This window comes from Squalius cephalus (genome assembly GCF_949319135.1).
Source record: "Squalius cephalus genome assembly, chromosome: 11".
NCBI lineage: Eukaryota > Metazoa > Chordata > Actinopteri > Cypriniformes > Leuciscidae > Squalius > Squalius cephalus.
In genome coordinates, this window is record NC_137132.1 from 16299614 (window position 1) to 16314631 (window position 15018).

General features: G+C 41.4%; 1 protein-coding gene across 1 annotated transcript in view; it reads left to right on the plus strand.

Moving 5' to 3' along the window:
• cbl (Cbl proto-oncogene, E3 ubiquitin protein ligase) overlaps positions 1-14978 on the plus strand; it is a 29969-nt gene extending 14991 nt beyond the window's left edge. The window contains exons 3-16 of the mRNA XM_079885803.1: positions 2081-2227; positions 2376-2532; positions 6265-6386; positions 7358-7495; positions 7632-7719; positions 7808-7939; positions 8022-8246; positions 8562-8693; positions 8878-9246; positions 9340-9431; positions 10038-10190; positions 10309-10418; positions 10510-10728; positions 11709-14978. Of these exons, the coding sequence (XP_079741929.1) occupies positions 2081-2227; positions 2376-2532; positions 6265-6386; positions 7358-7495; positions 7632-7719; positions 7808-7939; positions 8022-8246; positions 8562-8693; positions 8878-9246; positions 9340-9431; positions 10038-10190; positions 10309-10418; positions 10510-10728; positions 11709-11977 (2353 nt within the window). The 3' untranslated portion in view covers positions 11978-14978. The remainder of the gene's footprint in view (positions 1-2080; positions 2228-2375; positions 2533-6264; positions 6387-7357; positions 7496-7631; positions 7720-7807; positions 7940-8021; positions 8247-8561; positions 8694-8877; positions 9247-9339; positions 9432-10037; positions 10191-10308; positions 10419-10509; positions 10729-11708) is intronic.
• Positions 14979-15018: the final 40 nt, after the last annotated feature.

A 15018-nucleotide genomic window follows, 5' to 3' on the forward strand; every position in this document is an offset into this window, starting at 1 on the left:
AAATGTCATTCATTGTGATTGTTTGGGAGCATTTTATTTATTGTTCTGAAGAGTGACGCCTCTGACTGAGTTCTGCTAACAAACGCAGTCCTCAGTACGACAGCTTTAGTGAGTGATTGAGTGGGTCCTGCTGCATGAGCTTTGTCTTTCTGTGCATCTGTGCCCTAGTTAGTTTGAATCTCCTAACGAAAGCCTCTCCTCTCCCTCATGGTTTCAAAGATGAACGTTCGCAAACATTTTGGTTGAAAGTGCCGGATATAACACCAAAGGCCTGCAGCCTCACCACACGAATGCCATTGCTTAACTTCTCTTATATGTCCTCGTGGAGTGAGTAAGCATGGCACAGCTGGCTTAACCAGAAGGAACATTGGCACTCTTTTGCCACAAACAACAACTGTTCCCAGAGCCATAGATAAAGGAGTATGTAAACCCAGGCGTGAGGACAGTGGGATTGCATGTACTTCTTTGGTAACTCTTTATTTTAAGTTGACGTAGTCTACTACACAGGCCACATCAGCAAGGCAACGGCACTCAAAAAAAAACAGGCATGTGTGTTCAAATTAACGTTTTTAAATAGGGTACCGGCTGCACATACAACATTTCTTACGGTACTACTGTATTGATAGCCTGGAAATCCAGACCCAGATCTGAAAGATTAATGGTCTGGCATCGACTAATGAAAATCGCCCAGCTCGAGGGGCGGCACCAAGCATGCATTTGAAAATCTCACTGCACGCAATTGGATAACACTATGACCAATCACAACAATATGGTCCCATACGCTTAGCTACCAGCGGAGCTAACTGGTAGATTAGACTCTTGCCGTATCCGGTCGGCAAAACAGCAAAGGAAGGATTCAAGCGCCGTCTTCTGTTCCTCTTTTAGATAAAAAGCCACGTCTAACTTGTTCATTGTAGCGGCCAAAGCAGTTTCAAACAACTGGTGTTCATCCATAGCCATCTTGCAATGTTTACTAATGACTTCGACGTCACAGTGCTGTCGTCATCTGTTTAGCTCGCCTCTGGCCCGCCTATATCAGATAACCCGAAGTGATTGGTGCAGCTTGGATACAAGGGCATAGTTAATGAGCATCGACGCCAGAGTAAACTCGCTGAGCAAATTCAATTTGTGCTCTCGTGAGAACTCTTGATTTCCAGGGTACTGTATTGATACTACCGTTTCAAAAAATACAATGGCATCGGCAGTATTTTGAAGTTTTAGTATTGCGATACTACCGTTGTACCAGTATACCGTGCAACCCTTCTCAGTAGTAAGTGAATGTACGTCACCTTAAAATAAACTGTGTAACCACTTGTTTTAGTTTACTGTGTAGCAAAAATGCATGCATAGGCTATTTGTATGCATAAATAATTGATTTATTTGTTTTATTTTTATGAATAATAATGGTTATTAAAAAAAGCATTGCTTACACGCACCTATTTTCTCTTTTGCTTACTGTCATTTCTAGTAGTTTACACTCCATTTTTGCAGTTTTTGTAACACCCCTTTTTTCTCTCTCAGTCTTGCTCTCTTTTTTCTCATAGTCCAAGTAAAGATTGAGTTTTTGGAGGCAGCTGCGGCACTGCCACACTCAGACTCTCTCTTGTGCATGTCAATTCCCTAGGCTGGAGAGCTTGTACAATCCCCCACTGTGCTGCCCTGTAAATCATGGCTTTCTTTCCACTTCCTCCCCCTGCCGTGTAGCGCGACCCTCCCTGCTCTCGCATGCCTGTCTTGGGCTTATGTGCCCAGAGTCAGTGGAATCAGAAAAATGCAGCAGGCATTCAGAGCGTCCACCTCAGTCCCTGATACTCCCTCACTATGCCTGCTGGCCACAGAAATACCCAATCACCAGGCCAGACTCCAGAATCTGCTGACGTTTACATGTTTCTGTGCTAATTTGGGGAAAATGACCTCTATTATTGATCTTGATAAGATCCAGTTATTTCCTGTTAAGATTTGCCAAGTTTGATCAAATATCGTGACATAATTAATCATTATGAAATTACTAAGGCTGTTGGGGTTTTTTGGATTATCAAACCTCTCAGTGAAAGTAACTGTTCTCTTTCCTCTTTTTCAGACGGAACCTGACGAAATTGTCGCTGATATTCAGTCACATGCTCGCGGAGCTCAAAGCCATCTTTCCCAACGGCCTGTTTCAAGGGGATAACTTCAGAATCACCAAAGCGGATGCCGCAGAGTTCTGGAGAAAATCCTTCGGGGACAAGTGAGAAGCTTAATGTGCTCTTTGTTCTCGTAACATATTAACACGCCATGTTCCATGAAAAAAACAAAGGAAGATGGACTTGGAAAATTTTTAGGAAAGCAAAACAGTCTGATTCTGGTAACATAACCTAAATTTCTTTGAATTTCAGGACCATCGTGCCTTGGAAAGTGTTCCGGCAGGCCCTGCATGAGTTTCACCCCATCAGCTCGGGCCTGGAGGCCATGGCACTTAAATCTACCATTGACCTCACCTGCAACGACTACATCTCCGTCTTTGAGTTTGACATCTTCACCAGGCTTTTCCAGGTGCGCCGTTCAATCACTTCATCACTTCCTCCAAGCACAAACTAGCTCCATTGTCCCTGAGCTCTGTGTAGAGGAAGGTCTGACAATGACTATTGTTGTGGCCGTGTGCTGTGGGTATGGAGGCGCTGTTTGAGTGTGTGTGTCATGAAGCTTCAGTTCTCATGGCTGAAAGCCAGCCTGAATGGAGGCCTCTTATCGCCTTTTGTAGCTCAAACAGGCTTGTCTGCACTCATCCGAGCTCACAATTTCCTGAGAGTAGGGGCGAAAGACAATTTGAACTTGCTTCAGCTTTAGAAGAGAGATCTGTTTGACCTATTTTAATGACAACTTCTGCTAACCTCTGTGGGGGTTTTAGCTCTAATTATATACCCAATGAGAACAATAATGCAGAACAGAGATGTTTGAGGTTTTTCTGTTCTTTTACTTGATTTGATACTTTTTATACTGGCACCACATAATTAGTGGTGCTTGCTTGGGCAAAATCACAATTACTATTTCTCATACTTGGGGTTGGGGTTTGTTCAAATATTTAACTATATGAGTTGACAGATGATATGCAAGATTGACATCTATGTATAAACTACCATTTACCATTAAACTACTCATGTTTGATGAGTGAAATACAGTAAAAACAGCAATATTGCTGTTTTCAATTTAAATATGTATTTAAAATGTGATTTATTCCTGCGATGGAAAAGCTGAATTTTCAGCAGCCATTAGTCTTCAGTGTCACATGATTCTTTAGAAATCATTCTAATATGCTGATTTAAAAAAAAAAAAAGAAGTCTTATCAATGTTAAAAACAGGGTTTTTTCAGCATTCTAAGAACAGCCTTTATTTGAAATCTTTTATAACATAAAATTGATCAAAAGTGAAATTTGTAAATTAATGCATCCTTGCTAAATAAATTTTTTTTTTTTATCTTACTGACCCCAAACTATGAATGTTAGTGTAACGAAACAAATGCATTGCAATGCCCTGGCACCATCTGTAGCATCCTGATGACGAATTTTGCCTTTGTCTTCACATTGTCTTCAGAAAATGTAAAAATCTAGTCATGTTGATTTTTTTTCCATGGAACAGTGGACTATTGTGATTTATAATAGGAATCTATAATATAGCAGCTGTTGAATGCATCATCTGACGGCTGCTTGGCAGCACAGTGCTGTCTGTGTAATGAGCTCATTATTCAGAGTGCTCCAGCACAGACATCACAGTGGTCCAGGGCTTTCTCATCCGCTCTCTCCTCAACAGGCCATAATCACATCTATCCTTTAATTAGTTTCCCTTACTTCACTTCAGAGCTAATTTGAGGAAAAAGGGGGGTCAAGATCATTTTTATGGCTGATGCAGCCATAATCGAATATGGCCTTTTTGAAACATTCAATAACCGAGCTAACATTGACAGCACATCATAATTCAAGTCAGTATATTGGTCTGTTAGAGAGCTTAAAACGGCTGTGGCATGGCTGGTCCTGTGCCCGTTTCGGTTGCAGCGTACAGCGCTTGTGCTGCACCGTACCTCTGCTTCATTCAACCAGCCCAGCAGCCAGAAATAGACTGGCTGTTTACAGAGAGCCCGCAAAGCTCTTTGACGAAGCTCCACGTTGCAAGGTCACGCTTCTCATCAGCATCTGAATGAACCCATCCTGCTGGACAGCCAGTCACAGGCTTTTTTATTCCTTCAATTCAACAGCCTTTTGACTCAGAGGCCCTGTTTACACCTGGTATTAAGATGCGTTTTGGATCACAAGTGGGCAACGCTAAATACAGGTTTAAACGGGGTCTAAAACGTTTTGAGCTTGTCCACTTTCGACTACTTTCAGAGGTAGTTGAAAATGCTACTCTGAATAACCGGATTGCTTTCGTAGTGTAAATGCTCATGTGGTCGAATGTGTTCGAACAGCCGCAAAAGACCGCCTAATCTCCGCCTACTGACTTAACGCATAAACATTATGGGAAGCTCGCTAGCCAGACGAGATTTTAACTATGTCGGCTGGAGACCCAAGTTTGGGTTGAAGACGAAAAACTTGTCAAGCACTTGCGGCTGTCAGAATCGAAACAAAAGCTGATGCTCTTCGTATGTTTTTCCGTCGTCTCCGGGCTTCATATGTAAATTGCGTGAGCTTAATTTGTCCATTATATCGAAAGATCTGAAAAAACACATACATTTACTGGCCCATAGAACCTCCCCTCAAAGAAATCAGGACAGAAGTGGTTGTTCGTGGACAAAAGAGGCAATTTGAAACACCCGATGTAAACGGTATTCGTCTACCTTTTCTACTTGTGATCCGATCGACCAAAACCCATCTTAATACCAGGTGTAAACAGGGCCTGAGTGGACCTTTGTGAGACGGATACCTCAGTATGAAAACCGGTTTTGTTTAATGTGTTTGCTCAGCGTACACAAGCATGATTAGGCATCTCGGGTTATTTTAGTAAACACTGAAGATCTTTAATAATGATAATATGTAATCTGAGAGGGGAAACGTTGTCAGTCCCTATGTGGATTGGTTGATCCATTTTTGCTCTGCAACTACTTGTTTGACATAAGTGTCTGGGGGTGTTTCAGGTGATGCACAAAGCGTTTTGAAAATGTGTGAATGAATGCAGCCCGCTCTGAGGTGTCTGAGACCACTTTTCCACAGAGGCCGTGATGATACATAAGCTACCACATAACATGTTCTCAACAAACCAACATGGTGAATCATGGTCTTTTAGTGTTACTGTTCATTTTTAGCTTTAGCATATTTACAGCATATTTTAAATCCATCGTAGTTATGATATTTGTAGATCATTTTATTTCAAACAGTCAGTAAAAATAAAATGGCGGCAGCTCAACCGAAACCAAAATGGGGTATCCGTCGACTGAATGCACACTGCATCACACACTTCAAGTGTAGACGACAGTCCGTCTGTGTCCCAAACTTTCAATTAGAGCTCTGTGATTCTTAGTCGAGCTGATAAAATTACTTTCAAAGAGAAAATAACCTTTTTTTATAGACCGGAAAGTGAGTTTTTGCTTGACATCTTTAGACAGAGAAATTTGTATACGTAAGCCGTGGGCAAGCTGTCGATCAGTTTCAGCGCATTCAATTAAAAAACAAAACAAAAGGAACATGTCTATATTCTATGAAGTGTTTGTCAGTCAAAGGAAGTACCAGTTTTGATGCCATGAACGTGAATGAAGTCCTTTAAAATTGTCTTCTGAGAAATAATACTGTCTCACTGAACTAAAATATTGTCATCTCCTCCCTTGATGGAATATATATTGACAATTTGTCTCTATTGATAAACTGTGACTGATTGCAACAGTCCTGTGGTTTTGGATGTACTTATGCAAAGGAAGGAAGACTGATGTGTTTTAAATTTGTCAGTATGTGTCACTGCACATTTTTATCTCAGTTGAGAGGTGTGGCTTTACGTCGGCATCTAATTGGACTGATATTAAGTGATGTTTATATACAGCGATCTGAGTTCATTTAGTTTTCTGGTGTTACTGGCATACATAGTGACTCATCACACCATCCCCAAAATGCTGTCTCTCTATGACTCAGACTTCTAGTCATTTCTTAAATGGATATTAGAGGTCATCTAAACAAAGACTAGACTATAAGAAGTATATAAAATATAAGAGTATATTTGCTGTCAGTTATTTACATGCCACTATATTCACAGTGTGAAAACCTAACTGTGTATCTTCTCTTTATTTTCTTCTTTTTTTTTATGTAGCCATGGTCGTCACTGCTAAGAAACTGGAACAGCCTGGCAGTGACTCATCCGGGGTACATGGCCTTTCTTACCTATGATGAAGTTAAAGCTCGTCTGCAAAAATTCATCCACAAGCCCGGCAGGTAATGCACATACCGTCCGCACACCTCATCCATGAACACGTCACTGTTAAAGGGGTAGTTCACGCAAAAATACAAATCGATTTAGTCATTTAGATAATGACTCCTGTCGTTCCAAACCAGTATTACCTTTTTCTTCAAAACGACACAAAAAGATTATTATTTTATGATCTTTCTACTCATTGTTTTATCTGTTATTTTATTTTAACTTTTTTTTTATATATATTTGCCCACAATGTCAATATCAGCAGTATCACATGGCAAAACAACGTTTTTTAATTCTTAAGTTTAAATTTTTTTTGAAGTTTAAAATATTTTATTAATCAAGTCAAATGGGTGCAGTTGTGGCCTGAATGAACAGAGTTTTCTTCCACTGTCATTACTCACAACTCAGGTGCCTTTGGCACCTTAACCCCCAATCAACCCGCAGCAAAAATGGCTGCCCGCTGCTCCGGCTGTGTGTGTGTGCGCGCACTTGGATGGGTGAAATGTAGAGCACAAATTCCAAGTATGGGACACCATGCATTTGGAACAACAAGATGGGAAAGATGCCAGAATAAAACATTTTGGGTGAACTATCCCTTTAATCATTCGATGATCTTGGTGTCTTTGGGCTCCAGCCATTAAGTGTTTTTCATTCAAACGTGTTCGTGGCGTCAGCAGAGTCACAGCAGCATTATCTGCGACTCTTACACAAACAGTGACAGGAGTTACATGCACCGTTAGTCGCTTGAATTCCCCCTCTCAGTGGACCGAAGGACAGCGTGGTACCTCCCATCAATAGATGTATTGTAAAAGTACCATGATGTCACAAGCACTCTCATTGCAAGGAAAAGCAATCATATGACCAACACTAATGCACTGAGACCAGTTTCTCAGCGATGGCTTGATCTGACACTATTAGATTGTCCTGTTTCTTTTAACTCATGTCGTAATTGTCTGTTGTAACGGTCACGTTTTACCCTTGGTTACAGCTATATCTTCAGGCTGAGCTGTACGCGGCTCGGCCAGTGGGCTATCGGTTATGTCACGGCTGATGGGAACATCTTGCAGACCATTCCTCATAACAAACCCCTCTTCCAAGCCCTCATCGATGGCTTTAGGGAAGGATTGTAAGTCAAAACACCGGCTCAGTCTAAAACTCAGCACAGAGATCATCCATTCACACATTTAGATGCGTAATGAATCATTAAATGTCACACCTCTCAGATCTTAAGTGTATCTTACACATTGTTTATTCCTATTTAGCTACCTTTTCCCAGATGGCCGCACTCAGAACCCTGACCTCACAGGGCTGTGTGAGCCCTCGCCTCAAGACCATATCAAAGTCACACAGGTCTGTTTTTGTTTTCATTCTATCAGTCAGCCACCTAAATCTTGAATCTTGATTCAGTTGGATAATATCCATCATTCATCTCCTACAGGAGCAATATGAACTCTACTGTGAGATGGGCTCCACCTTCCAGCTGTGTAAGATCTGTGCTGAGAATGACAAGGATGTGAAGATCGAACCCTGTGGCCACCTCATGTGCACTTCCTGTCTCACAGCCTGGCAGGTAAAGCTGAAGAACCTACAGCCATCCATCTGTTTAGACACATGTGCATGTTTTCTTCATTCTCGGTTCTTTTCTCTCATAGGAATCAGAAGGACAGGGTTGCCCGTTCTGTCGCTGTGAAATTAAGGGCACCGAGCCCATCGTTGTTGACCCCTTTGATCCCAAGGACCCCAATAGCGGAGGCTCCTATGGAGGCTGCAGAGGCATGTTTGGAGCCGAGGGAGCCCCTTCGCCTAGCTACGACGATGACGATGATGATCGTTTGGAGGATTCTCCTTTCATGATTAGCAAGCTGGTCGGTTCTAAAGTGAGAATAACTTTCTCTTAATGATATTATGGACCATTAAGCTTTGCTAAACCTGCAAAAAAATGTCACCTTCTACACCTTAACCTGTTTTTCAGTGAACAGAATTGATTTAGCTGTCACGTGCCTCAGTAAATATATTTTTTTTTTATGTGTTTGATGCTCCTGTTTTGAAGTTGAATATAGGAATTCCCACAAATCCAAACCAAATAACTATTCCTCAGCTACAGATCGCTGTAACGGCTCTGAAATGATGGCTGAAGAATTTAGCATCAGTAATCCGTATAGATGTATGCTGAATGCTTTGGCTTGTTTCAGGTGGAGAGGCCGCCCTCACCGCTGTCAGTCGCCCCTCAGGCCGTCGTTCCCCCAGTACCTCCTCGGCTGGATCTGTTTCCTCTCAGACCCACCAACCCTCCTGGGGCCTCTAGCCCAGGGGCCACATCCAAGGTAAATGCACTGCGTGGAATGTTTCGCCAAGTGTTTTTTTACCCTCGGTACCTCATTTTGGAATGTATTGAGCATTCTTTTTAAACACTTCAGAAGGAAATTTTAGAGTTAGGAGTAGCAGAACGCTGCAGGATGTTATGGTGCTATTGCAGTTTTGATATCTAGTTTATCATTCATAATCCAGGCCCCATCCCATCACAAGGACAAGCCATTACCGTTGCCCCCGGCTCTAAGGGACCTGCCGCCACCTCCTCCCCCAGACCGACCTCACCCTACCGGCTCTGACAACCGGCTCCCAAGACGCCCTCTCCCCAGTACACCCGGAGAACCTCCTCGCGACAAATTGCCTCCTGCCCCTCCTAACCGCAACATGCCGGACTGGAACTCCCGGCCCGTACCCAAAGCCCCATCACAGCCACCAGCAAGCGGAGAGTCTCGCGGATCTCGAGAACTCTCTAACAGACACTCTCTGCCTCTCCAACTTCCTTCCACGCTCGACGCAAGAACAGAAGGCCCACGAAACAATGGTCCCCCCAGCCTTGACCACCAGCTGGTGAGGACACACATCCCATATTTACACCATGACATAAGCCCAATTAGATTTTTTTTTTTATTTATATCTAACCTTCATGTGCTCAATGTGCAGAGTTTCGTATCATCCATTTCTGGGTCGGAGTACGACAACCCGAAAGTAAAGCCATCTGCTTCGGCTAATGCCATCTATTCCTTGGCAATCAGGTAGGTACCACAAACCCAACATAAAAGCTAAAGCTGCATCAAATATATGGAAATAAAACCGAAATCATGATATGGTTAATGCGATTAGTCAATCTCTTGCGCTGCTGGTAATGTTATTTTTGTATTAAAGGCTCAATTTTATTTTACAATTGTATAATTGCAATGTATTATTCTTTTAATCACAATAAAAACATTATTTTAGTCGTATTGAATGAGTCAAAAGCTGTGGGGATGTCTTATGTTTTTTTTATTATTATTATTCTGTTGACTTTATGGTTACTGAGGGGTTTGAATTTGTTCTTGTAAAGAGTGAAGCCGAATGTAAACACCAAACGTTTGTTTTTTCTTTCCAAATTGTTCAACCCTAAAAGGAACACTTCAATGTAAAAAGTTATTTTTCAGCATAAAAAAAGGAGCTATTGAAGTCACCTGGTGAACTTTCCTGTATTTTTTCATATTGCAGTATATATCGCAGACAAAACCCAATTCTTGCCCACTTGTTGCTGTAGCAATAATAAAAATGCCCCCTCACTTTCTGCACTATAAACCTGTTATAAAAAGCGAGCAGTCACATGTATGTGTTGACTCTTCGTCCTGTGCTGACAGGCCTCTTCCAGCAGTTAAGTCGCAGACAGGGGAGGACGCCTCTGAGAACGATGAGGAGTCGGAGTACATGACCCCATCTTCTCGACCAGTGCTGCCCTCTGCTGCAGGGGAGGCTGTGCCCAGACCACCTCCTCCACTTTCTCTCAGTCCCAGGTAAAGTTCATTCACCAGCCATGGACGTGCAGAGCACCAAAAGAGACACCCTGAGTAGACTCACAAGCACATTTACAATCTCTGTCAGTGTACTAAAACTCAGCGTTTGCTTCTCTAGAAGTTTGCTCTATGATATGGAGTCAGAAAGCCCACAGATGTATGAAGCCATGTACAATATCCAAGCCCAGGCCCTCACCACCTCTGGACCACAACAGGCCAGAGACTCAGGTACTGTGATGTGTGAAGATCTTCATCTTCATACAGACAGTCTGCCAGTATATTCTGCCATGTGAAATACTGTGTGTCCGTCCTTGTTCAGATTACTCTGAATTGCCTCCTTTGACCTGCTCTAATGGCCTGAGGGATCCTGTTGGTGCATGTGGTGAGGAGGAGGAGGAGGAAGAGGAGGAGAACAGCTATGACTACCCCAAGCCCCATGTACCTGCCAACCTAGCCCGACGCACGCTTTCAGATGTGAACCCTACATCCTCATCCTTCAGCCGCTTTTCCATAGACAGCGAGCTTGGCGCAACCGCAAGTAAGTCATGCCCAGTGTTATTTTTATTTATCTGTGTTTGTTCTTGTATGGTTTATAAGGACACAAATGTGTATAATGACATGGGTATTACTACATAAACATGATTTATGAGGAGACTTCCTATGTCCTCGTGAACCAGATGGCTTAAAAAACAAACAGTGATTACTAAACAGTGATTTATTTGAAATTCCGAAAGTGCCAAAAGTTTTCTGTGATAGGTAGGTTTAGTGTTAGGTGACAGAATATACAGTTTGTACAGTATAAAATCTATTACACCTATGGAGACTCCCCATAAACCACATGTACGCGCGTGTGTTATTTGTAATAATATTATGAATGTATTCATATTTTGAATAATATTTGTATCTTCCGTTTTCAGTTTAATTTTTTTTTTTTTTTTCAAGTAATATATTCCTCTAATGTTATTTAGATTTTAAATAATATTTAAATTCTCTTCTATTCTATTCTGTTCTATAAAAAAACACATTTACTGGGAAGGGTCATAGCACTTGCATATTGTTGTCCTACTGTTAGTTTAACTGCTTCTATTGTTCTCATTTGTAATTCGCTTTGAATAAAAGCGTCTGCTAAATGAATAAATGTAAAATGTAAATTGTATTTTATCCAACTCATTCATTTCCATTTTCTTTTCATATGTTGGCATAATTTGTTTTTGTCTACAAAATCGCTTCATGCATTTAAGCATGAAAAGCTTTTTTAGATCTTGAGAAAAGTCATCAGTCAGCTGTGTCCAATCTTTTGTTTTATATTGTTATATTGTTAAGTTTAAATATATTTACAGAGTAAATATAGTACTGTATAATTTCCGTTTTACACCTATATTTATTTTAGATCACATTTCAGCCCCAGGAGAGTGTAATGGTTTGCTTATTTTAGAACAGCAACTGCAATGTGACCATTATCTCAGACTTCAGTGTGTAAATATAGAGACAAATTTTATTGTAAATTGTCTTTGGCAGTCATGGACCCCTCTGAAGCCCCCGAGCGGCCTCCCAAGCCTCTCCCCCGCCGCATCAACTCTGATCGCAGGCCCAGCCCGGTTCCCCCCGGAGCGAGTCCAGGGCCCAGCCAGCAGATCAGCAGCGAGATCGAGCACCTCTTGAGCCAGGGCTACTCCCATCAGGACATCCAAAAAGCCCTTATGATTGCACAGAACAATATCGAGATGGCCAAGAACATCCTGAGGGAGTTTGTGTCCATCCCTTCTACTGCACATATCTTAACATAGCGAAACTTCTCTGAGCACCCTGTCTCGTCCCGGCCACACTCATCTCGCATTCATCTCGGACTCCAGAAGAGACGAGCGCGTACTGGCGCTCTAGCTCTTGTGACCACGAGAGCCCCTTTCTCCGTAACACTTCTCGGATTCTCTGTCCTCCTTTGTGTGTGCGGAAGAGCGAAGGGTTCTTTGCGACCGCTTCTTCAGCCTGACAGCTGGGACAAAAGGACAAAAATAAACAAAAAAGACAAAAATATGTATGTGTTTATATATGATTTAATATATAAATCAGAATATTGAGTATAGTTAATATATACACATGTATTTTGGAGAGGGTCAGGGTTAGCTGCAGAGATCTAGGCGTGTGAAGTATTAGGCCTCGGAGTTCGGATAGCTAAAGGGAGTACTGGTGTGGAAAAATGGCCTTTACTTGTGTTGCTTCGGTACATTTTGTTTTCGAGTGTGTAATTTTCATTTTCCGTCTGTCTAGTAGCATGCCGTACGTGTCGGTCTCCACAGCGCAGCCGCCCGTTTCAGAGATACCGGTCAGCCCAAAGCAACCCGTTCTCCGCCTGACCTTGACCTCCAGGGTACTGTGTGAACAATTTTGTTTTGTTTTTTTTGTTTTTTTCTTCATTTTTTTAAGCGCGTAGTGGTGGCTGGCATCGGAAATGGGCTCTCCGTCAGCCTTGATACATCTGTGTAGCATTACTGTAACTGTACTGTACCATTACACTTCCCAAATGTTTAAGGACAGCCAGTCCTCCAGATTCCCTATAGGAACATGCTGATGAAGGGTACACGCATCGGATGTCAGGGGACATGTAACCAAATTGCTCTAATCTGAATGTGTCATTAATATGGTGGTCTCCGACAGACTTTTGTGAAGTAGTGTGTTTACTAAAGATAGTGTTCTCTAACAGAATAAGGGGCGACAGGTTGGACACAAAGTGAAACCGCTTAGTAATAAAAAAAATGTTAAAAATAAGTATTTGCTTATAAAGGTCCAAGGCCTGGCCAACTCTCTGTATTTGGTGGGGACTAAAATCACTCTTGGGGAGGTTCGGACTTGTGTATGAAGCTGTTCATCTTAGAAACCATTTCATTTGATCACCTTAATATATTGTTATTATTAATGTTGTTATTATTATTATTATTATTATTATTTGATTTATTGTTATTAATACAGAAGTGCTTTACTGCTGCTATTATTGTTAGTGCTAAACAATTAAGCCTTAAATGTACATTTGTGAATACTGTGTTTAACCCATTTTAAAGTGACAGTATCGGTTCTGTGTAATTTGGTAATGTAGCATACTTGAAATCAGAAGCAACTTGCGCAGGTGTGAGCCCTGCTGTTTTGTTTTTTCCAGTCTGTGTGTGTGTGTGTGTGTGTGTGTGTGTGGGTTTGTGTGCACATGGGGCGTCTGTTTTCATCCAGGTACGTTGCGTTTTGCTTGAAATACATGAGTTTTCGTTTATCGAAATGATGAAATGTGTCACGGGGCTCATCGCAGAAGGCCTTATTTATGTTCTTTCCTTGTCCTACGAGGCTGTGGTGTTTACCCTGTCAGCGGTCTTTCAGTGGCAGCCCTGTTCAAGCCATGATCGCAGTGCCCATAGTCCGCCTGCTGTTCGGGAGAAGGTTCTTCCCAATCTCCCCTTTGTACTCAGGAATATAGTATATTTCAACAAAATCTACAGTAGTGACTCCGTACTTTAAACCAGTGCAAGTCTGTCTCGTAATCAGGGTCAAAACAATTCTAGACTACTTTAAAGTCACTCTCAATGACATCAGCATCGTTTTCTCACCCTCATGTTTTTGCAAACCTGTTGTTTTTTTGTTTTTGTTTTTTTTTTCTTCTGTGGCTGGTTTTTGTCCATACAATAAAAGTCAATGGGGTCCATTATCTTTCATCGTATGGATGAAAAAACACTGAGACATTCGTAACAATTTCTTATGTTCCACAGAAGAAAGTCATACAGGTTTGGAATGACGTGAGGCTGAGTAAATGATGCAATTTTTAATTTTTGGGTGAATCATCCCTTTCATTTTTCAACTTATTGCACCAGCACATTTGAATGCACTAGTAATCCGTTGAAGTGAGTCTGAGTCTCTCATGTGGGACTCGAGGATTCATGATTGATGTCACCGACATCAAAACTGGCCCAGTTTATTCCCTACTAGCCCCTAGTGTTCTTGAAAGTGTTGCACTGGCATTGCAGGTACGTCCACGTCTCAATCTTGTAGGTACACACATAACCTTGAGAGCTTACGGTCAGGCGAGCTGGTTATTTTACGTTGTAGGATGATAACTCTTGGTTTGTAGTTTCTGTTGCCTTGAAGCATATGATGGTTTAATACTGTTTTTTTTTTTTTTTACTGCAACATATGAAGTGTAGAGATGAGATAAATTTTTTTTTTTTTTAATCATTTCATCTTACTGTACTACTATTTCTTGATACTGATGTGTGATGGACATGTGTGAGTTTGTGTGTACAATATTTGGCACAGTGTACCAATTTGTGCTATGATACTGTCACTTTAAAAGCAAGCGTGTAAAGTTACTTATACATAGAATACGTGGAAATGGCAATGTTTTATTTCATTTTGCATTCCTGTACATGTCAGAATTTTATTTTTGTTTACTGATGTGAATATTACTGTGAGCAGTGCCATATGTTTAGATATGTCTGTAATTTTATTCTGCTACCCAGAAAAAGGCCTTGTTAAAGTGTAAAGAGTGAATGATATCCCTCGTGAATTTTTGGAAAACGTTTCCATTGTCGCTTCTTTGGCTTGGTCAGTGACATAATAGTGAATATCTGTCTGTTTACTAGAATGTCTCTAATCAGACCACAAGAGGGAGCTCTCTCCTCATTTTGCCATAACTTGCCTGAGTATTTCAGGGTTTCTTTCTTTTGTGCTAATTCTCATATCACTTTGGAAGTATGCACAGCGCTATACTGTTAATTAAAACAATAGAACAAATATCATGTTCTCCTGTTTGTTTTTTCAGTTATACATGGCACAGATCTCTCACTTTCTA